The 20,816-nt window shown below is 55.5% G+C and overlaps 5 protein-coding genes across 7 annotated transcripts; all 5 read left to right on the forward strand.

Annotated features, from left to right (window-relative positions):
* The first annotated feature begins 45 nt into the window (after positions 1–45).
* SPEM1 (spermatid maturation 1) lies at positions 46–2,522 on the forward strand. Its single transcript, XM_081161963.1, has 3 exons — positions 46–258; positions 355–415; positions 598–2,522. The coding sequence occupies exons 1-3, from the start codon at positions 118–120 to the stop codon at positions 1,317–1,319; spliced, it is 924 nt and encodes a 307-aa protein (XP_081018089.1). The 5' UTR covers positions 46–117; the 3' UTR covers positions 1,320–2,522.
* An 801-nt stretch (positions 2,523–3,323) lies between these two features.
* On the forward strand, positions 3,324–5,114 carry SPEM2 (SPEM family member 2; the record flags this gene model as incomplete). The annotated part of the gene is made up of 3 exons (XM_081161492.1): positions 3,324–3,476; positions 3,637–3,694; positions 3,823–5,114. Exons 1-3 carry the CDS (start codon positions 3,339–3,341, stop codon positions 5,112–5,114), a joined length of 1,488 nt encoding a protein of 495 aa, XP_081017618.1. The 5' UTR covers positions 3,324–3,338.
* A 796-nt stretch (positions 5,115–5,910) lies between these two features.
* SPEM3 (SPEM family member 3) lies at positions 5,911–9,517 on the forward strand (the record flags this gene model as incomplete). Its single annotated transcript, XM_081162044.1, has 3 exons — positions 5,911–6,048; positions 6,201–6,258; positions 6,378–9,517. 3 exons carry the CDS (start codon positions 5,911–5,913, stop codon positions 9,515–9,517), a joined length of 3,336 nt encoding a protein of 1,111 aa, XP_081018170.1.
* A 1,869-nt stretch (positions 9,518–11,386) lies between these two features.
* Positions 11,387–13,827, forward strand: TMEM102 (transmembrane protein 102). 2 transcript variants are annotated; one of them, XM_081162317.1, is made up of 3 exons: positions 11,387–11,517; positions 11,693–12,043; positions 12,135–13,827. In XM_081162317.1, exons 2-3 carry the CDS (start codon positions 11,830–11,832, stop codon positions 13,448–13,450), a joined length of 1,530 nt encoding a protein of 509 aa, XP_081018443.1. In that variant the 5' UTR covers positions 11,387–11,517; positions 11,693–11,829; the 3' UTR covers positions 13,451–13,827. The 2 variants fall into 2 exon arrangements, with proteins under 2 accessions (XP_081018443.1, XP_081018444.1); XM_081162318.1 differs by having other exon boundaries at positions 11,398–11,517; positions 12,306–13,827.
* A 480-nt stretch (positions 13,828–14,307) lies between these two features.
* On the forward strand, positions 14,308–20,780 carry FGF11 (fibroblast growth factor 11). 2 transcript variants are annotated; one of them, XM_081162319.1, is made up of 5 exons: positions 14,308–15,727; positions 17,366–17,476; positions 17,674–17,777; positions 18,345–18,543; positions 18,825–20,780. In XM_081162319.1, the coding sequence occupies exons 1-5, from the start codon at positions 15,535–15,537 to the stop codon at positions 18,893–18,895; spliced, it is 678 nt and encodes a 225-aa protein (XP_081018445.1). In that variant the 5' UTR covers positions 14,308–15,534; the 3' UTR covers positions 18,896–20,780. The 2 variants fall into 2 exon arrangements, with proteins under 2 accessions (XP_081018445.1, XP_081018446.1); XM_081162320.1 differs by having other exon boundaries at positions 18,429–18,543.
* The last annotated feature ends 36 nt before the right edge of the window (positions 20,781–20,816 follow it).

Raw genomic sequence — 20,816 nt, forward strand, 5'->3', positions numbered from 1 at the left:
GAGAGCCCCAGCATCATTGTGACCCGCTTAACCCCAGGAGCCTCTGGGACAGGCAAGCTGGGTGCTGTGGCACAGTGCGTTGGGGGTCTAGGGGCCCCGGTGGCCCTAGGGACCCCCATGGCCATCGCTGAGCAGCCATGGCCCAGGTGCGCCTCGTATCATAGCCCCAACACCAACTGCCAGGACCTGGGCAACTCCATCCTGTTGCTGCTGGGCTTCATCATCTGCATTAACATTGGCATCAATATAGTTACGCTGGTCAGGGCAGGGCTGGGTGGGAGGGTGCTGGCAGGATGGCTGGGGGGCAGGCCTGGTGACCAGGGCCTACCTGGGGTCACTGTGTCCTTCCCCCAGCTCTGGCGCAGACTCCAGGTCTTCTTAAAGCACACGTTCTACAGTATGGTTTGTGAGAAAGGTAAGCGGGACGGAGGAGGGGCAGATACCTGGTGTTCTAGCCCTTGACCCTAAGCTGGCCCTGTCCCCTCCCACTCTCCCCTCTCAGATACCATAGCTGTGCAGCTTCTCTCCCTGAACCCTGTTCCCCACCCCCGTAGGAGCCAGCATCCCCTCAGCCTCTCCCCTCTCCCCTATCCACAGAAGATTCTAAGTCATCCTCACCTAGAAAGAAGACCCAGCCCCCAAAGCGGAACTCCCCTGCAGTCCACCTTCGATGCACCATGGACCCTGTGAAAATGACCTTGACCCCCCCACGCACTCGCCGCCAGCGCCATCGAGGCTCACCAGCATGCTGTGTCCACCACCCAACAGCCTGGACCCCTGACACTGATGATGAGAAGCTCCCTCATCAGCACCCGGCAGTGTGCTCCCACAACTGGGATCAAACCCCAGACTGGGAAGGCTTCCAATCCACTCGGGGGTTCTGGGCTCCCTGGTCCCAGGACACTGTGGAGCTGCCTTCCCAGACCATTCGCTTCCAGCAGACCATAGAGGGAAGACCCCTCAAAAGAGAGATGCGGTCAGAGCTGGGCCTAGAGGCCTATGTGTACCCTGTGAACCCCCCGCCCCCCAGCCCACAGGTCCAGAGCCACAGGAACTGTGGAAGGGGGGCTGGGGCTGAGGGGGAGCAGGAGAAATGCTCGCCAGCCCCACCACCCATCAGGGGCCCAGCAGTTGTTCCAGATATCCCCCGGCGCCCCTCCTCACGCCGCCTAGTGTACGATGCCCTAGATGTGAGGCGGCGGCTGCGGGAGCTGACCCAGGAGGTGAAGGCTCTGTCCCACTGTTACCCCATGGGCTCCAGATCCAGCACTGCTGAGGGGATGAAGGACTGGGTATACCGTCCCCTGGCAGAGAGGTGACTGGGAGAAGAATTAAAAAAGAGAGAGAAGAGGTGGCTTGTGGTGGTTTGGGGGGAGGGTAGTGCTAGGGCCCAGGGAGGGTAGTGCTAGGGGCCCACGCAGCTCCTAGAAGCCCTGGTTGCTAAGGGAATGATTTCCTTGGGAACAGGGCCTAGAGAGCCCTGAGGACCCTCATCAACCTCTTGGCCTTAACCTCACTATCAACCCTGTCCTCAGACCTTTTTCAGGCCCTTCTTGGTTCTAAGTTTCCCAACTGCCTCTACCCCATTTTCTTTAGTGCCCAGAGAAGGCCCTCGGCCAACCCCACCCCAGATTCACAGGCAGTCCTACACTAGAAGGGAGACCCTCATCCCCGTGGCCCTAGGCCCTCAGTGGTCTGGTTCCTGCCAGAGGCCAGGCTTAGGCTGGAGCTACAGGTGAGGTATGGTTCCCTCTCAACCCCGTTTCTTCGGGGAGGAACGAATGAGAGTAAAGGTGGCCAGGCCCGCACAGTTCCCCAGTCAGAACCTTAAGTTCCTGCACCCTTAAGCAGGCTTGGAGTAAAGGGTCAAATATTGGGGACACTCACAAGGGCTGCCTCACCGTAACGTCGCAGACTTCTGTGACCTCACTCTTCTGATTCATATCTCCACGTCACAAGTGAGGAGATGGAAGCTCAGCGAGGCCAAGTGACTTATGGGTCACACAGACATTACGGATCAACTTCAGGGCCTCAGGCGCTTCAGCCCTTGCTTCTGCAGGTATATTCTCATTGCCACTGAGTCAGCCTCGCCCATCAGAGTCTTCCACCTTCTTTAGTTTGCCTTGTGAACTCAACAGAATATTCCATCCACTGTAGAGCAGCTGGGATCACACACATGCACACACACACACACACACATGTACACAACTTGGGAACAAGCAGCCATGTGAATGCACCCAGGCTGAAGCGGCTGGGCCTCACCTTCATACCAGATGGGCTCTTGGAATGGGAGCAGACAGGCCTTTTGTGAATCGCCCTGTGTCTCTGTTCATTTTCATTCAGTTAACGTCATTGATAGTTTTAAGCTGATTCCATTCAGTGGGTATGTACTGAGCACCTACTATGTGTTTGGAGCCTTGATGGAAAATACCCATTGGCTATTCCTCTATTTCTGCTGAGTTGTTTATTGTGCAAACAAATGACTTGTGGTCCCCAGGGCACCCCTTTCATAGACCCCAGTGATAAACCTGGTTTAAATAAAAAACTCCTTTGTTATATCAACAATTATATCTATTTTGTGCTTTGTGAATTTCATGTGGTTTTCTTAAGGTGGCAGCTAACAGTTTTTCAACTTGAAGGGGTGGCTCAGTGGGAGGACAGTTGGTTAAGGAGAGAAGCCATGGTTGGAGGTGATCCCTGGCAGAGGCAGCAACCCTAGCAAGGTAGAAAGCAGTCTTGCTCTGAGGCAAAGGGGCTAATGGGCTCAGTGACCACCAACACCCAGGGCTGGCCAGGAAGGGATGGGTAGGGTGGTGCTAGAGGTATGATGGGGAAATGGGCAGGGCAGAGAGGGAATCTACAGGGAGGTAACTTCAGAGGGGACTCTTGCTGTCACCCATCTATCTAGTCACCCTAGATGCTAGCCCCAAGTAGGTGTGGGTGGGAAATCCCAACAGGCTACATAAGCTGCCATAATGTCTCAAAAGAACAATGAAATACAGGAAATCCTTTATGCATGAGTCAATCTCTATGAAGGTTGTCTCACTACTGTAGCTACCATATTTTCAAATCAGAAATCAGGTGTGAAGCTCCCATGGAGACGAACAGACTGAACTCTGGGATATCTGGGGACTGAGCTAAGGGCAGAAATAGCCATAGGGCCAGCTGAGTGGGATAAAAGGGCTGTTACCTCTGCATTGTGACTCCTGCCAATGTGCCTCATTATGACCCGGCTCCCTCACCAGTTGGTCAGTGTCCCCAGGTCCTGGCATGAGTGCAGTGTGGGTCGGGGCCGGTGGGGGGGTGCGGCCCAGGTGGCCCTAGGACACCCCCCCCCCATGGAAAACAAGCTATGGCATAACACCCTGGGGTCCTGCAATCAATACCAAGAAAGTCCCCAGGATGCTGAAGACTTTCTACTCCTGCTGCTGGGCCTCATCATTCTTGTCAACATTGGGATCAATCTGGCAACTGTGGTCAGTGATCACTGTGGACCATCCCTAAGGGTGAAGAGGGCTGAGGGTGGGAGCCAGCTTCAGCCTGTACCTCCACCTGCAAGAGCAATCTTGTCTGGGAGGGGTGTGGGGGTTGGGGATGGAAAGCTTAGTCTTCACTACCACCCCACCCCACCTCCAGATGTGGCATGAGCTCCAGAGTGCCTTAGACAAGATGATCAATTGGATTAAACAAAAAAGTAAGTATGGCAGCTAGAGAGGAAGGAGACACCCCCACACCCCTGCTACCACCACAGCCCTAGAAAGACAGGCCCCAGTGTTCCCAACTGACAATTGCCCTGCCCTCATGGACGCTTGAATCCCCCAGATGAAATCTTGCAGGTTTGTGAAAGTTTTCCCAAAGTTGCCCCAGCCAAGGCCCAAGATGTCCACATCCACTGCACCCTGGACCCTGTAGAAGTGAAGATGGCCCGCCCCACTTGCTACTCCAATTCCTATCACCATCTCCGCAACCGCAACCGCAACCGCAACCGCAACTTCAACTGCAGCCGCCGCCGCCCACACCACAACCACCACTGCCGCTCCCCCTGCAGCCACCAGCAGAGCCCAAAGAACTACAGACAATTCCCCAACAATTGCTCAGTCTTCCATAGCCCACATCAGAGCCACAAAACGTCAGAGCTGTGGCCAATACCCTCTTTTGATCAGGAGGACCCGGACTCCTCTCTGGAGGAGAGGGATGACCTATCCTTCCCACGTCCCAAGTACCCACAGTGGGGCTGGGGAGGGCTCTACCATAGAAAGGGGGTGCCCTGCAACGTGGGGCTGTGGGGCCGCCAGGGTGGGGTCCTGGCTAGCTTGCCACCACCCTCTCTCTACCTGTCGTCCGAGCTGCGCCACATGCCCAAGCGTGTGGAGGCCAAGTCAGAGCTGAGGCTGCAGTCCCATGGGCTCCGCTGCTCACAATCCCATACCTGGGGCAATAAGGAGGCTGAGCAGTGGGCCTTGTCCCCGCCACATCCCCACCGGCTGCCTCTTAACCCTTCCTGGGTCCCTGGGCACAGCCCTTACCAGTCAAGGGGCCAGCTAATGTATGACTCCTGGGATCGGCGGCGTGGCCTGGAGGGCTCTGAGCTTCCGTCTGCCCTGGTGTCCCGGGGCTCCCGGCCTGAGGCCCAGGAACGCTACTCCCCACAGTACTACCGGCGGAGCCTCCCTGGCCATGCTTACAGCCACCCCAACCGCAGCCCCCACCCCTCCGCAGGATACCTGAGCTACTCCAGGGATCCCCATGAGATACGGCGCCAGGCGGCTGAATGGGCTGAGGCGCTGCCCACTCAGCAACCTCTGACATCCACCTCCCTCACTGTGTTGGGCGAGGTCTCATACCAACGGGCCCTGGCCCCCAACTCAGCCCTGCTCCCCCACTCCTCCCAGCCCCCACATGAAGTCCAGACTACTGAGCCCCCCCCGCCCCCACCCACCTTCATGCCACTCAGCCGGAGCCCGGGGGGCAATGCCAATTACCAGGTGTATGACAGCCTGGTGCTGAAGCGGCAGGTGCAGGAGAGCAAAGCTCGGGCCAACTCACTGCCACCACTTTCCAGCTCAGCTTCGAGGCCCTCTCTGCATAGGAGCCGGACTGGGAAACTTAACTGACCAGTGGAAGATGTGGGTGGTGGGGCAGGGCACTGAAAGAGAAATAAAGAGCAACAGAGTCCGGGAAACACTGTGGTGGTCTGTGGCTGAGAAGCACCACTTCTGCCAGCCTGGATCTCTGCCCTTGGCTTCCTGAAATGAGAAGCCAGTGTGCCCTTGCTGTGAGGCTCCCCTTGGTTTAGTGGCCACAGTCCTGTCTGCGGGCCCCTCCTGGTCCTGCACCGGACACTAAGTAGATCTTGCAGCTGCAGACTCTAAACCACTGGTCTCTGGGCACCTGCTCTGTGAGGCTCTCCCTGTCCCCAAAGGGGGCTCAGCAGCTCAGCCCCACACTAGAAGCTAAGGTTAGATTCCAGACCTGGGGGTCCCACATCTGGGTAGATCCAGGCTTGCTTGCAGCCTAGTAAAGGGCAGGAAGAAGGCCAAGGCTCTGGATTTCAACCAGGCCTTCGCCAGGGCTCTGAGGCCATGGTCCTCCTAGTCTCAGAAATGATCAGGGGGATGGGATGCTGTGTGTGTTTGAATGAGTGAGTCAGCAGGCAGTGAGGGAAGAAATGAGGGTGAGATAGGAGGTGTGTTGGCTTCTGGGCCCTGTTTGACTGTCCAGGCTCAGGTTACTCAAACCCAGTTTCCAGGGAATGCCACCCTGGGCCTTCCTTTTCCTACCCCTCCCTCATTGTGACCCCTAACCCCTGTCCCATTATGACCCAGTTCTCCCCCTCCCCCACCAGAAGAGTTTGGCTCCTAGTGAGTATGTGGGGGTCAGGGGACCCAGGTAGCCCTGGGACCCCCAGCCATGGGTGAACGAGTCTACCACGGAGCCCCAGTGTGCTCTGGCACCAACCCCAGGAAGTGCCAGGACCTAGGAGACTCAATTCTTCTGATTCTGGGCAGCTTCATCTTGCTCAACGTGGGGATCAATGTGGTGACTCTGGTCAGGGAGGGGTCTGGGCAGCAGGGTTGGGGGAGCCCTAGGGTCTAAGGTGGGAGGGGGTGAGGTAAGAGGGCTGCTGGGATGTGGCCAGGCTAGGGTTGGACTTCAAGGCTCACCCTACTTCTGGACTCTCTCCTCCCCTGCTTCCTCAGCTCTGGAGGCATCTGAAGAGCTCCTTGCGGATCCTTTTCCATCATTTTTACCCCAAAGGTGAGTGGTCCCCAGCATGGGCTCAAGAGGATGTAGCCCTGCTCTTTTTCTTCTATCACTGTCCCCATTTTCAGCCCCTCAGGAACTCAGGCCTTGTCTTATCCCATCTTTCCCTGCAGACAAGCAACACAGCTGTATAGGCAATCATCCCATGGGTATGCGCTACTCTGTGGATCCCAAAAACCTATGCTCAAGAATCTCTTCCCAGTTCCATCATTGCCCAAGCTTCCTGCTGGGGCACCCTAACCAGCTTGACTCCTGCATACTAGAGACGAATGATGAGAAGGCTTCTAGGTGCTGCTGGATGCCACCTCAGTGTGGACATGCCAGAGCTTCCATGGAGACTCCATGGAGACCGCGGAAGGAGGGGATGAAGGGAGCCGGGAAGGCCCTTCAGGCCACAGCCTCAAAGGCCCAAGCCACCTTTTCCTCAAGGCAAGAGACATCTTCCCAGTTCCCTAGGATGAGCAAATTGGATATGCTTCCACTCCGCTTTCCCCCGGGGAACAAGACTAAGGCCCCAGCCTATGCCCCAGCCCAGACACGGACTCACTCCCCAGCCTGCCCCCCTGAGCACACCCCCCCCCAGGCCCAGATCTGTTCCATAGTCCACACCCCTAAGGATACCCCCACCCAGGTCCATGGCCCTGAGCATACCTCTGCCCACACCCCTAAGGACACCCCCACCCAGGCCCATGGCCCTGAGCATACCTCTGCCCACACCCCTAAGGACACCCCCACCCAGGTCCATGGCCCTGAGCATACCTCTGCCCACACCCCTAAGGACACCCCCACCCAGGTCCATGGCCCTGAGCATACCCCTGCCCACACCCCTAAGGACACCCCCACCCAGGTCCATGGCCCTGAGCATACCCCTGCCCACACTCTGGCCCAGGCCACAGCCCAGGCTCTCTTGCATACCTTAGCCTACTCTCTGAGCCACACAGGTGAGCACATAACAGTTCACACCCCAGCCAGCAACCCTGCTCCTCTAACCCTTACCCATGACCACACCTTGGTCCCTCCCCCAACCTCTGCTCCAGACCCTCCTCTAACTTCTGCCCCTGCTACTACGCCTGCCCCAGCCCCTAAACCAGCCTCTGTTCCAATATCTGCTTCAATCCCTACCCCAGCACTGGTCATGGCCCAGACTACCACTCCAGTTCCTACTCCTATCCCTACCTCCGCTCCTACCCACAGCACAACTCCTATTCCCTCTACCGTGACTGCCTTCAGCCAAGACCTCTCCACTAACCATGTGGTCCATGATGCCCACACAGTAAAGCAGAACTTATTCCATGGGTGCCCCACCCAGAACACTGGGTATTCCAAAAAGGACTTGGATACTGTCTCCAGGCCCCAAGACGGGCAGGGCCTGGTAAACTCTGGTAAAGCGGAGCAAACATCGAAGCAACTTAGTGGGGACACTGCCAAGCCTTCCACAGGATCCATACTGGGTTACCTGGAGTTGGGGAATATGGAATGGAAGACCTCAAATGATGCCAAAGACAAATTCTTACAGCCCAAGACCTTCCCTTATTGCAGCTTCCATCCTTGCAGTTCTGAGAGGACAAACACAGACTCCCAGCCTACAGTCTATTCCGAATTCCTGGTCTACTCCAAGGATGCTTCACCTTCTCAACCTTGCTTTCATTTTCCAACCGGTGCCCAGAACTCGATGTGCACCTCTCCTTCACCATGCACTCTTTCTCTCCCTCTTGTTTCTCCCAGATCCTTTGTTTTTCAGCATCCTACCAACCACCAGGTGAAGCCCTCCACCTCAAAACAAACCCCAACCTTATCTCCAACCTCCAAGTCTCCTCAGTCCATACCCTCTCCCCAGTTTCCCATCCCTTCCCAGTTCTCCACCATTTCCCAACCTCAAATTCAATCCCAATCTCCTGAAGTTCATGAGAGTCTAGTCCTCAACCAAGACTCTGGCCTGCAAAGAACCCCAGGCCCTTCAAAAGACTCTAGAGTTTCCAAGAACCCAGGCCTTACCCAATGCCCTCATCTCTGCAAGAATCTAGGGCCTTCCCAAGACTCTAGCCTTCACAAGAATCCAATTACCAAAGAATCTGCCCCTCAAAAGAGCCTAGGTCCTCCTCAAAATGTAGGTATCTTTAGGAGTCCATGTCTCACCCAACCCTCTGGCCTCCATAAGAACATACTGTTTCCCCAAACTTCTGACATTCAGAGGAGCTCAGGCTTTGTGCAAGACTCTGGAGTCTGTAGGAATTCAAAACAAAACCAAGAGACTGTACTCTACAAAAGTCATATCTCCCAAACAATTGGCCTCCATAAGAGCCCAGGCCTTTCTCAAGATTCTGGAAGTTACAAGAGTACAGGCAATGCCCGAGATCCAGGAGTCTGTAGGAGTCTAGGCCTTACCCCAGATTCTGGCCCACAAAAGAGCCCATGCCTTGTCAAAGACTCTGAAGTAAACAAGAGTTCAGGTCAAGAACCTTGTCTCCACAAAAGCCCAGGCCTTGCCCAAATTTCAGGCATCCATAAGGGTTCAGGCCTCACCAAAGACTTAGGAAACTACAGAAATCTGGGCCTGACTCAAGATTCTGACCTCCATATGAATCCAGGCCTTACCAAAGCCAATGAAGTAGAAAAGAGATGTGGCCTTACCCAAGATGCTAGAATTTACAGAAGCCCAGAACATACCCAAGACCCTAACTTCCACAAGCACCCAGGAATTAATCAAGATCCTGGCCCCGATAAGGGCCCAGCCCTTACCCAAGACTCTGCCTTCCCCACGACTCAAGGCCTTACCAAGGAATCAAGCCTCCACAAGGACTCATGCCTTATCCCAAATCCTGACGACCATAAGGACCCAGCCTTTGCTCTAGGTATTAACTCTTTCCAAGTCTTGGGTCCATCTCGGAACCCAAAGTCCTCAGTGTCCTTGATGAAGTCATTTGTATCTGAGGAGTCTTCTCGGAAGGAGAATGCAGAGCAGCATCTCCCACAGACTTCTGACCCACTCAGTCAGTACTCCTGCCCTTCCAAGACCCAGGTGATCTACAATGACCTGCAACACTTCCCAGAGTTACCTATTTTAATAGAGTTACAACCATTCTCCCAGGAAGTAGGCAGCCAAGACTGGGTGTACCATCCTGTGGATACAGTTCCTCCAGCCTGCCAGAACTATCGCCAGATGTCTATGCCTCCCAAAACCAACTGGAAGACTCACTGTCCTGGGCCAGACACCCGGGTTGGGCATGTAGTCTTTGATGCCCACCAGAGATAGTTCGAAATGGGCAGAGACAAGCGTGAAGCTCTCTCTCCCAAGGGTTTTCTCCAAGAGGCACCCAGCCACTCAGTGGAGACCAATGAGTGGGGATATCAGTGTGTAATGAGGTCCTTGGAAAAAGAGGGGACAAAGGTGCCTCAGGAATAAAGAGTCAAGAGAAGTGTTTTGTGATTGTTTGAGGACATCCACCCCAGCCCATTCCCGACGCTGGCCCCTGTCAGGCCCTGATGAGGACTGAAACTGTACTTGCCCCTGCTTCTCCATAGCTGCAGAGCTAAACCCATTATCCCCAAGGCCCTAGAGCTGCATTTGCCAACACAGTGGTCACTGGCTACCAATGGCTTTTAGAATGTAAATTAAAATTTAAAATTATCTTCCTTTGTTTCATTACTTATATTTCAAGTGCTCAACTGCCATAGGGTGGCTAGCAGCTACTGTATTGGACAGCACAGATTTAGGACATTTTCATCATTACAGAAAATCCTATTGGACAGCAATGCTTTAGAGTTAGAGAAACTTTCCTTTCCCTTGTCACCCATCCCCAGCATCTTCAACACTCCCACAGAGCCCAGAGAACTTATTTCTTTTTAGAGTGTCTCAGAGGCCACCCTCTGGGGAGGAGGTAAGATGTAGGGATGTCAGGTGCCTGATTACCCCAGACTGCGAGAAAGAGCCCAGTCTTCAGTTTTCCTGATCTGGTCTCTTGGGTCACAACCAGATGTATGGAAATCTGCCTCTCCAGTTCTGGGCTATGTTTTGGGGCTCTGAGTTGCTGAGGAAGAGCTCTCTTTGTCAGTGACTAGGAACTCCTGAGATCTGGGCTTCCCAAATTGGACTCTGGATTCTGAGAGTCCTTTCCTTTACAGGCCTCTACTTTTTCTAGGTGTTCCTGCTTACTTCTCTTGTCCATGGACTTAGGCCTGTCTCACTCCAGAGATAGTCCCCAGGGAAAAGGGAATGTAGGAAGTCCTGGTCCAGCAATTGATAGGTCTGATCTATTAGACTGTCCCTGGTTTCCTATCTTTTGTCCCATTATTCTGGCTCCTTGTGTCATCCTGGACTTAAACTGTGTCCCTGATAGCATTGGTTACTGAAAACAATTTTATTCCCTGTAATTTCCCTTTGCCCTGCCCCCAGCCCAGCTGAGAGTTTCCTCCAGATTTTTCAGTCCTGATAACTCTTCTGTGTACACAACAGGTATGATATCCCAGAGTGTTTTCTCTGCCACCACGCTGGTGTATCTGAGGTGGATATCATTAATATGTCCCTTCCCTGAGTCAGATGTCCATCCCTGAGTCACCACCTGTGTGTTCTTGCCTAACACTACTATCACACAGATTTCAAGGGGAAATCACCCAGCTGTGGAGCCCCTTTCTAACACTCTTCCAGCTCAGCTCTGACCTTGGACCAGTCATGTGTAGCTCTCTAGGATTCAGTCTCATCTCCAAAACGAAGTTATAATTACATGGAAGGACCCTTCTGGATCCAAATGACCAGGGATCCTCTACTCACATGGGATACAGGGACCCCTATTTTTCCCCAGGCCCTAAGGTATGTCCCCCTTTATTGTTTGCTATTCAGATCTATCCTATTAGCCCTCTACTCCAACCCTAAGGAATGTTTGTGTAGGGCTGACCTGGGCTTTGAAAGAAACAGAACAGTTTATCTCCATAGAAACTGCAACTTCAACCAGGCACTTCAGAGGAACAGTAAAGGATGTGGGGGTGTAGTCTCAGCGCTCTGGTAGCGCGGAACACAAACTGCAACTCCCAGGATAGCGCGAGATCGGAAAAGAGCGAAAGGAGTGTTGACAGGCGGAGCCGGCTCGGAACCACCCAGCCAGCCTCTAGAAAGGGGCGTGGCTCTGAGTGAAGGGCGTGGCGTTGCGCACAGCAGGAAGGAGTTACCTGTTGGATTGTTCTATCCATTCTTTTCCCAGCTCTAGCAATTATCCCTAAGCAGGAAGCCGCAGACCGTAAGCCTTTTCGGAAAAAGAGGTAAGGGGGAGGCAGACAGGGATGGCGGAGGAGACTGGCTATTACATTACGGAGGCGCGGTGAGTCAGGTGAACCGGTCCATGGGGGCGGGGACCAGAATATGAGAAAGGGCAAGGACAGACTAGGTATTTATTTGGTCGTTTTCAAGCCTAAACATACAGCCCTTTACCTGCAGACCCTTTGGCGTACTTGTCTGGGGCACTCGCTCAGCCTCGGGAAGAGAGAAGGAAGGCGACTTTTCGGCAGCGAAGGAACGGCCGGGCTAGGCTTCCTCTAGTCTGTGTTCTCCCTACCCTGAAACGATAGAGCCGGATGGCTTCCGCGGTCTGGGGGAGTGCCCCCTGGTGGGGCCCGCCGCCCCCGGCCCCAGCCCGCCCGCTCACGGACATCGACTTCTGCTCTGGAGCCCAGCTCCAGGAACTAACCCAGCTTATCCAGGAGCTGGGAGTACAGGAGAGCTGGAGATACGGGCCCAAGACTGGACCAGACCTCCTACGGGCCAAGGACTTTGTTTTTTCTTTACTTAGTAAGTAACCCTCCCCGCCTTCAGAAACTCGGAGCTCTCAGCCCCGCCCCGGCACTGTGTCACGTTCTCACAATCCCTTCTCTTCCCGTAGGTCTAGTTCACCGCCGAGACCCCCGCTTTCCTCCCCAAGCAGAGCTCTTGCTGCTTCGTGGCGGGATTCGAGAGGGCTCCGTGGATCTGGGGCCTTCACCCCTAGGTCCCTATGCCCGGGGACCTCACTACGATGCCGGTTTCACACTACTGGTGCCCGTGTTTTCTCTAGATGGCACTGGGCACGAGCTGCAACTGGACATGGAATCTTATGCCTGGCTCTGCCTGCCAGAATTGATGCACGGAACCTCGGTCCGAAAGGCATGGCAGGATTGCCTAGGACCCCCAGTCCCAGGAGGACGTGATTCGATCCACCAAACCGAAAGCGAAGAAAGTCCCAAGAACCAGCAAATCTCCGTGGACCAACCGCACGGTTACGTCACTGAGCTTGAGCTGCAAGTGTCGCTGGAAAAGTCACCTAGTAACGGTTCTGGGCCCGAGTCGCTTCGGCAAGATTTAACTGATCTTGGCTTTCCCGCACCGCTGAAAAAACTGAATGGTGACGTCACCAAAGCAGCCTCGGATAGTTCAGTCCCAGAGCCCTCGGAGGCTCCGGAGGCGTGGCCCACGTTGTGCCCAGCCAAGGTGGCTGCATGGTTCTTTGCTACGCTGGCTGAGGTCGCCGAGTCCCTGATCCCGGTCCCGGGTGCCCCGCTCTTGGTCCACGCAGCCCGTCACGCGGGGTTCACCACCATCCTCCTGGCTACTCCTGGGCCCCCACGCCGCCTCCTGCTTTTCGACCTGGTCCCCGTGGTGTCCGTGGCTGGCTGGCCTGAGGGGGCTCGGAGCCACTCGTGGGCCGGCCCGCTGGCCTCCGAGTCATCCTCCTTCTACCTGGTGCCTGGCGGCGACATAGAGCGACCGGGCGCTTCCGGCTGGCGGCTGTGCTTCGCCCGCCAGGAGTTGGCGCTCAAGGAGCTCATACCCGCCCCGCTGCTGCAAGCGCACGCGGCTGCCCAGGCGCTGCTGCGCCCGCTGGTGACCGGGACCCGGGCCGCGGCGCCCTACCTTCTGCGGACGTTGCTCTACTGGGCTTGCGAGCGACTGCCCGCGCTCTATCTGGCACGGCCCGAAAATGCAGGCGCCTGCTGCCTGGGGCTGTTGGATGAGCTGGGCCGTGTGCTCGAGGCCGGGACTCTGCCCCACTATTTTCTGAGCGGCCAAAAGCTCTGGGCAGGGGATGGCGCTGCTACGCTGCTCGTGGCGTTGGCCCGGCTTCGTGGGGACCCTGCTCGGGCTCTGTGCGCCACGGTGGAGGAGGCCAAGACTGCGCGCAAGGGGGGCGGCTTAGCTGGAGTGGGAGGCGGGGCCCATTAAAGCCTACTCCTACCAGCATGTAAAGTGCTCACTACCTCACTTGGGAGACAGACTTAGCACCCTGGACCTGAAGATCCCGTTCTAGAAGGGATCCTTGAGAATTCCTTCTTCCCGTCATTCTACTCGCCTCCCGCCCCATCCTGGTACAGGTGGCCCCATTCTGGCTTCTCTGCTCTCCAAATATATGGCCAGCATCCCTCGTGCCCTGGTACATCCTCTGGCAACCATCTCCCCCCAGTTCTTACGGTCTTTTTGGAGTCAGTAGGAACCGGCGGCGGGGGGTGGTGGTGGTGGAACATATTTGCTGACAAAACGTGCAAAGGAGAGCAGCGTGGTGACCAGAGACAAACCAAATTTGGCTTCCGCAAAAGCAAACATTCAAGAGGCCGGATTTCGCCTGAGGCTAGATCTCGACCCCCCCCTCCCCCGCCCCAATCTCTTAGTTATTACCCTCACTTTTCCTCATTCAGTTCTGTACTCCCATCCCGGGGAGTAGGGTCCCTTTTTCCACTCTCCGGTAGTCCACCCTTCCATTTATCTTAAGCCCAACCTCTCCCCCCATCCAGGGTTCCATTCAGTGGAGTCACCTCCTGGTCCCTCCTTTGAACCCCGAGACATGCGGCCTTGCCTCAGCTCCCCCTGCTTCTAAAGACCGTCCCCACTCCCTGCCTCCAAGGAACCCCGGGGTTCCACCCGCCCAACTGCACCCCCCTTTCCCGGCGTCTCCGCCCCCTGCCCCGCCCCCAGGCTGGCTCTCAGGGAAGTGGGAGCTGCGGTTGCCGCCGCCGCCTCAGCTTCCCACTGTCGCTGCTGCTACTGCTGCCGCCGCCACCGCCGCCGCACTTGGTCCAGCCGCCAGGCCCAGTGCTCTGATTTCACCCGGCCAGGGCGCTCTGCGGAGACACCCTCACTCTTTGGGGGGCCCGGGGCCCTTACCAGGCGTGGAGGGAAGCTCCGTTTGCGGGGGACTGGGAGGGAGGAGCCTGGAACCGGGGCCAGCACCACCCGTCGCGGGATCAGCAAGACAGGACAGGTTGAGGGGCGTCGGGGAAGGGGGGGTGCTGTAGGTAGTCCCAGGGAGGAGGAAGCCCTGTAGCAGAAAGCTCTGATGCACTCTGTAGGGGGCCTGTTCACATTTAGGAACTCGTGACAGCATGGGTGCACTCCTCTCTTGGGGGGGCTGGTTGGATCGCAGGGCGTGGGATCTGAACAGCACCAGCTGTCCCCAAGGAAATTAAGGGGCAGCCAGAACCCCCCGCAAAAAAACCCCAATGCTCCTTATTTCCAGGTTGACAGAGGGCCCTCCAGACAACCACCTGGTGTATCCACTAGGAAGGGTGGATTTGGAGGTGACTTCAAAAATAGTGGAGGGTAACAAGGTGAGGAAAAGGGCTCAGCAACTTGAACCCCGTGTCACTAGAAATGGGGGTGACTTGGTGAAAAAAAAAATGTATTGTCCAGAGACAGAGTCTGGGAATCCGTTCTCACTGAACAGGAACAGCCTGGATATTCTGAGACATAGTTTTGGGGTACTTTAGTGAAAAAAAAGTGGGGGATTCTCTTCGCTTGGAGAGTGGGAAAAACACCAAGGTTGGGTTCTTCCCTGACATTGACAGTGCCTCAGTAGGGGTGGGGTGAGCTAATATCCTGAAAGCTAAGGATCCACAACCTTTAGATTGCAATAGTGGATTTGGGAGGAGTACAGGGGCCCTGAAATAGGGTGGAAAGGTGCCTGGGGATATTGGAACCACATATTGGAAATTTAGAGGGTTTTGACTTTGGGATAGGGGAAGTGGGGACAGGGATACTGGAGAGCAGGGGAGGGGCTAGTTTTCAGTAGGGGGCAAAAGTCCAGGGTGGGGTTTACTGAGAGGTACACAGGCCGCTGGGTCCAGGGGAGCTAGCACGGGGGCTCAAGGGTGAGAGCTGGAGGGGGTGTGCTGAGGCTTATCCTAAGGTGCTGTGGGTGGGGTGGTTAGTCGGGAAAGAGCGTCAAAAGCATGCCGTGGTGAGCGGACTTCTCTGGGGGAGCCCAGCGCGCTCCCAGCGCCTGCTGGTTTGGGGGTGTCTCCTCCCGGGGCGCCATGGCGGCGCTGGCTAGTAGCCTGATCCGGCAGAAGCGGGAGGTCCGCGAGCCCGGGGGCAGCCGGCCCGTGTCGGCGCAGCGGCGCGTGTGTCCCCGCGGCACCAAGTCCCTTTGCCAGAAGCAGCTCCTCATCTTGCTGTCCAAGGTGCGACTGTGCGGGGGGCGGCCCGCGCGGCCGGACCGTGGCCCCGGTGAGTGGCTGGGGCGGGGTCTCTGGGACTGGGGTCTCTGCCTGGGAGGTTGAGGAGAGGGGCTCTGAAGCATGGAGCCCGGCTGAGGGAGGCTCCCGGAAAGTGAAAAGGGGTGGACCAAGACAACAAAGTCTGCCAGTCTATGCCTCAGTTTCCCTTCTCTTTTGCCGGTAACCCGATTCTCCTTGCTTTCGAGAGCAAGGGGAAGGCTTGAGGGGCTGAGTCTGGCGCGCCAAGCCTCGTGGCTCCCGCTCCCCTCCCACCCCCACCCCCAGGCTCCCCACCCCCACCCCCCTTCTCCTACGTGCAGGCTCTCGCGATTCAATCCATCCACAGCTGAGGGGCCTGGGGGTTCCGGACGCCTGGGTCACCCCAAGGGTTTCTGCGGCCCCGGCAGCCCCGCCCCCGCCCCGGTTCTCCCGCTCCTCCACGCCTTGGCTGGATTCCTCCTGGCCGAGCTTGGCTGGCTCAGCGCCAATCTCCCCAGCTCTCCCCTGGGTGTCCTTGCAGCTACCTCGCCAAACCGCCCCTCTTGTGCGCCCTCCTCCTGTGACCTGAGCTTCAAGAGAGGAGCTGGGTACACCCCATTACCCTCCACGCGACTCCGAAACCGGGTCCCACGAGCTCAGGGGACCCTCTGCAGCGAGGAACTCAGACACAAAACCAGGCTGGTGAGAGACCCTCGCGGAGACTGGGGGGTCGTACCACCTACAAGGGGGTGCACGGAAGTCGGCGGAGAGCAAGCGACCGGCAAGGAGAGTTGTGAGGGATAGCGTGTGTGGTCCCCGTCCAGGTACCACAGTCAGAAAGTCCCTCTGGCCCCGCTCCCGCCCGCTCCCAGCTCCCCTAGGGCTGCCCCCTCGCGCCCTCCTCCCCTGCCGCGGGCCCGAGGCAGTGGTACGGTCCGCAGCCCACCCTTTGAGTGGGACCCGGCCCCCACGTGACTCAGCCTGCCTCCCCGCCTCCCGCCCCTCCCCCATTTCCTTGGTTTGGCACCGAATGTCCCCCACCCCAGGTGGGTTACCTGGCTGAAGGGGAAAGGCTGAGCCTCAGGGAGGCCTGGGCCCCCGAGCCAGCGGACTGACAGATACAGACAGATGGGTCAGTGTCAGACTGGCCGGCGCTGGGCCAAGGCGAGGCCCGCGCCAAGCGAGCGACAGCAGCAGCAGCAGGTGCTGAGTCAGCGTCAGGCCCTGTCCCACCCCCACTCTTGAGGAGGCCCCCCTACCCTGTGGTCACCTTGCTGCCCCCCACATTCGCAAACACACGGCCCTTTCTGCTGCCCTGCCTGTCTCCCTCTGCTTTTTGATGTACCTCTCCCTTCCTCTTCCCTCCCTCTCCCCCGCCCCCCCTCCGGTTTCTGGTTGAGCTGAAGAGTAGGAATTAAGCCATTTAAATAAATTTCAATAAATTAAACCGAAAGCTGGTGGTTAGAGGAAGCAGAAGAGACCCACACTCAGCATCCTCAGGAATCAAAGAGAGGTGGGAGAGAGATTTCTTGGAGGGTCAGAAAGTTGGGTCTTAGTATCCTATTCCTTCCCTCCACTCTCCCTTCTTTTTCCCTCTGATCCCACCAAGTGTAGGAATGTTTCTGGGAACAGAGATGTCATTTTCAAAGATTAATGTCTCTTTTTCTAGAGCCTCAACTCAAAGGCATCGTCACCAAACTGTTCTGCCGCCAGGGTTTCTACCTCCAGGCAAATCCCGACGGGAGCATCCAGGGCACCCCAGAGGACACCAGCTCTTTCAGTGAGAGGGGAAGCCTGCCCCTGGGTGGGAAGGGGGGATAGCGGGCCTAGGAGACTAGGACAGCCCTATTCCTGCTTCAGGTTTTGTTTTCAGTCTGCCTCTTTGACTCCCAAGGGACGAAGTGAAGCTGGGATGGGGGGGAGTTCTGATGGGAGTTCAAGGCCTGAGGTACTGATATCCCCTCTCTCCATCCCCAGCCCACTTTAATCTGATCCCTGTGGGGCTCCGTGTGGTCACCATCCAGAGTGCCAAGCTGGGTCACTACATGGCCATGAATGCTGAGGGGCTGCTCTACAGCTCGGTGAGACAATGAGGCTGAGTGACTTGGGGTTTGGAGATTCCTCAGCTACAACTTTTTCAACTACAGATATTTTACAGTTCAGGACGCCCTCTCACTCCAGCTCTTGCTGATGTCCTGTCATTACCATCCACTCCAGAGTGCCTCTCCAGGGTCCCTCTAATCCAGCTCTCACAATAGCCCTCCACATACCCCAGGCTTTTAGTGTCCAACTCTTTCAGCCATTTAGGGCTCCTGTTTCCTATCCTACCTCCTCCAGACTTCATTATTACTCACTTCCCCAGAGTCATCAGGATAGGGAGTGGTGAGAGGTTGGGAATGTAGTGGAGAAAAAGGTATCTTCTCATTCCAGAGCCCCCCAACGTCTAGTTCCTAACCCTCAGGGGCCTACCAGACTCTTCCATGTCCTCCCTCTCTCCCAGTTACCACATGGACTCAGAAGTTGGCCCTCCCAGCCTGAAATGTATGGATTATATTCTGACTTGTTCTTCCCAGGGCTCCCTTCTGTCCAATGATGTGTCTATTTGTCTCTTTGTCTATGTGTACCTTCCTGGGCCTTTGTCTCCTCAGCAACATTTCACAGCTGAGTGTCGCTTCAAGGAGTGTGTCTTTGAGAATTACTATGTCCTGTACGCCTCTGCTCTCTACCGTCAGCGCCGTTCTGGCCGGGCCTGGTACCTAGGCTTGGACAAAGAGGGCCGAGTCATGAAGGGAAATCGAGTCAAGAAAACCAAGGCAGCTGCCCACTTTGTGCCCAAACTCCTGGAGGGTGAGTATGGACTGAAGAAAATGGGGGCCACACGGGAGGGTACTGACTTTGACATGGATATTTAGTGACACACATCTCAGGGGCCAAAAGTGTGAAGAGGACACCTGTTATGACAGGTCAAGGCAGGAAAACTTTGGCCTTTGGGGATTTGAGGAGTTCTCCTATGGGTTGGGGTTCCCAGAGGATGAGTGTAGGGAAAGGGAGCCCTCTCAGAGCTCTGATTCTGTCTAGGTCTCTCTGTGCTTAACTCTCCTTCCTGCTCCTCTCTCTCCCTTTCACAGTGGCCATGTACCGGGAGCCTTCTCTCCACAGTGTCCCTGAAACCTCCCCTTCCAGTCCCCCTGCCCCCTGAAATGTAGACCTTGGACTGGAGGCTCCTGCACTTGCACTGGTCTAGCCACCACCACAGCCTGTCTCCCAGTCCTGCTCCTGGACCTGCTCTCATCCCAGCTGCTGTTCTCATGTCCTGAGCAGCCAGGTCCCACCAGGTGCTCTACCTGGAGGGAGCCTAGGAACTGCTGAAACCCTTAGATGCTTGGACCTGGGAGGAGGTCATACAGGTGGATGTTTGAAAATGGTCCTGGCTGATCACTTCTTTCCTTCCACACTTACAACCCCCCCCCCCCAAAGCCTTTTCCTGAGATGGCACTGGGGGTTTCCAAACTGAGAGAACAGGACACAAATATTCCCCACCCCAGGCTCAGCCAGTTCCTGGAGCCCTTTTCATTGCCTCTGAGCCATAGATTTATAGGTCTACTGGAGCTCAGGATTAGTTTCCTTTCCCTACTCCACCTTCTGCCTTGTTCTGGACAGGTTCTGGAACACCAGGCACCCCAGCCAGGGCCATTTCTGTTCTAACGCTCTGTGCTGGAATGCAGGCATGCTGTCAGGCTCTGTTCTGGATCCATCAGGCTTTCTTGACCCAGATAACCCTTGGTTTCCAAGTAGAGAAAGGCTGGATTTGAGTCCTGTCCAGCTCTTGGCCTTGGCCTGAACTGGGTCCAGTCTCAGATCACCACAGGTTTAACTTTTTTAACCCAGAGCATGGTGTTCTAGACACACATGGAGCCATATTTCCTTCTGAATCTCAAAGAATATAGACCACGACTCTCCACCCTTCCCTCCAGGATAGAACTGGGGCCTATATAGCCATATTATTGCTCTAGAGTAAGTTCTAGACCCATCCTCCCTCCCACCTTCTCTAGTGATACCTATTAAGGATGAGTTCTGGAAAGGACCCAGCTATGATTCATAAAGCACTAAGTCCTGGAAGAATTAACAACTACTTCTTGTTTTACCTAGATAATTTTCTAAAAACCTTATTCTTCCTATAGAATACTAACCTTATTTTTCCATGCAGTTGTTAGCTCTTACAACTCAGCTGGGGCCCAGGAAAATAAAGTCTGAAGGGAAGAGGAGTTTTAGAAGGAATCCTTGGCTCACTGTGGGGAAGCCAGGATGGGGAAGCAGCCAAAACTATGACATAATTGGACCGGTGCCTGGGTTGGGGGTACATGAACACTTAGCTACCTCGGCAAGAATTCCTTCCAGATCCCCTTTAAAGCTGAGGTCTTTAGGGTAATGGATCTAGAATAAAAAGGACAAATATGGCATAGACCTTACAGTGTACAGATGATGTGTTGTAGAATTATGCACCTGAAACCTGTGTAATTTTGTTAACTAGTGTCACCCCAATAATAAAAATTTTAAAAATAATAAAAAACATGACATAGGCTTGACCCCCCCCCCCCCCAGTGAGGATACCCCAATTCAGCAGTAAGTCCCACCACTCTCCCCTAGGTCAGGCCAAGGAGAGTGAGGGCCTCTTGGGTTCCAGACCTCATGTACCCCCAGAGCTTCTAATTGAATAGAACTTGTTTTACTTTACAGCTTATAACTTCAGCTGTGTTTTAGGTACCCAAAAAGGGCCTGACTAGATTCTTCTGAAAAACGCGGAGAGCTAGGGACAGGCCTGGAAAAGATCAGGAACCCACTAGTGAACTAGGAGGTAAACTGAGCAGCCTCAGACCTGGGCATGGAAGACTGAGGAGGCCCTAAAGGAAGGGCTAGGGCTCGGAGACAGTTCACTTTCCCTCAGGCACTTTCTACTTCTAGCTTGTTGCAAGAGGGGTTGATGCTTCCCTCACCCACAGAGACCCCGCCCAGGCCCCACTCATCTCCTGGCTCTGCTCCCAGGGGACCCGGTTCCACTCCATGCAATCCCAATTAAAGAAGATTTATACAACCTATGTGTTGTCTGTTATCTGTGGGTG

This window comes from Miniopterus schreibersii (genome assembly GCF_964146895.1).
Source record: "Miniopterus schreibersii genome assembly, chromosome: 16".
Taxonomy (NCBI): Eukaryota; Metazoa; Chordata; class Mammalia; order Chiroptera; family Miniopteridae; genus Miniopterus; species Miniopterus schreibersii.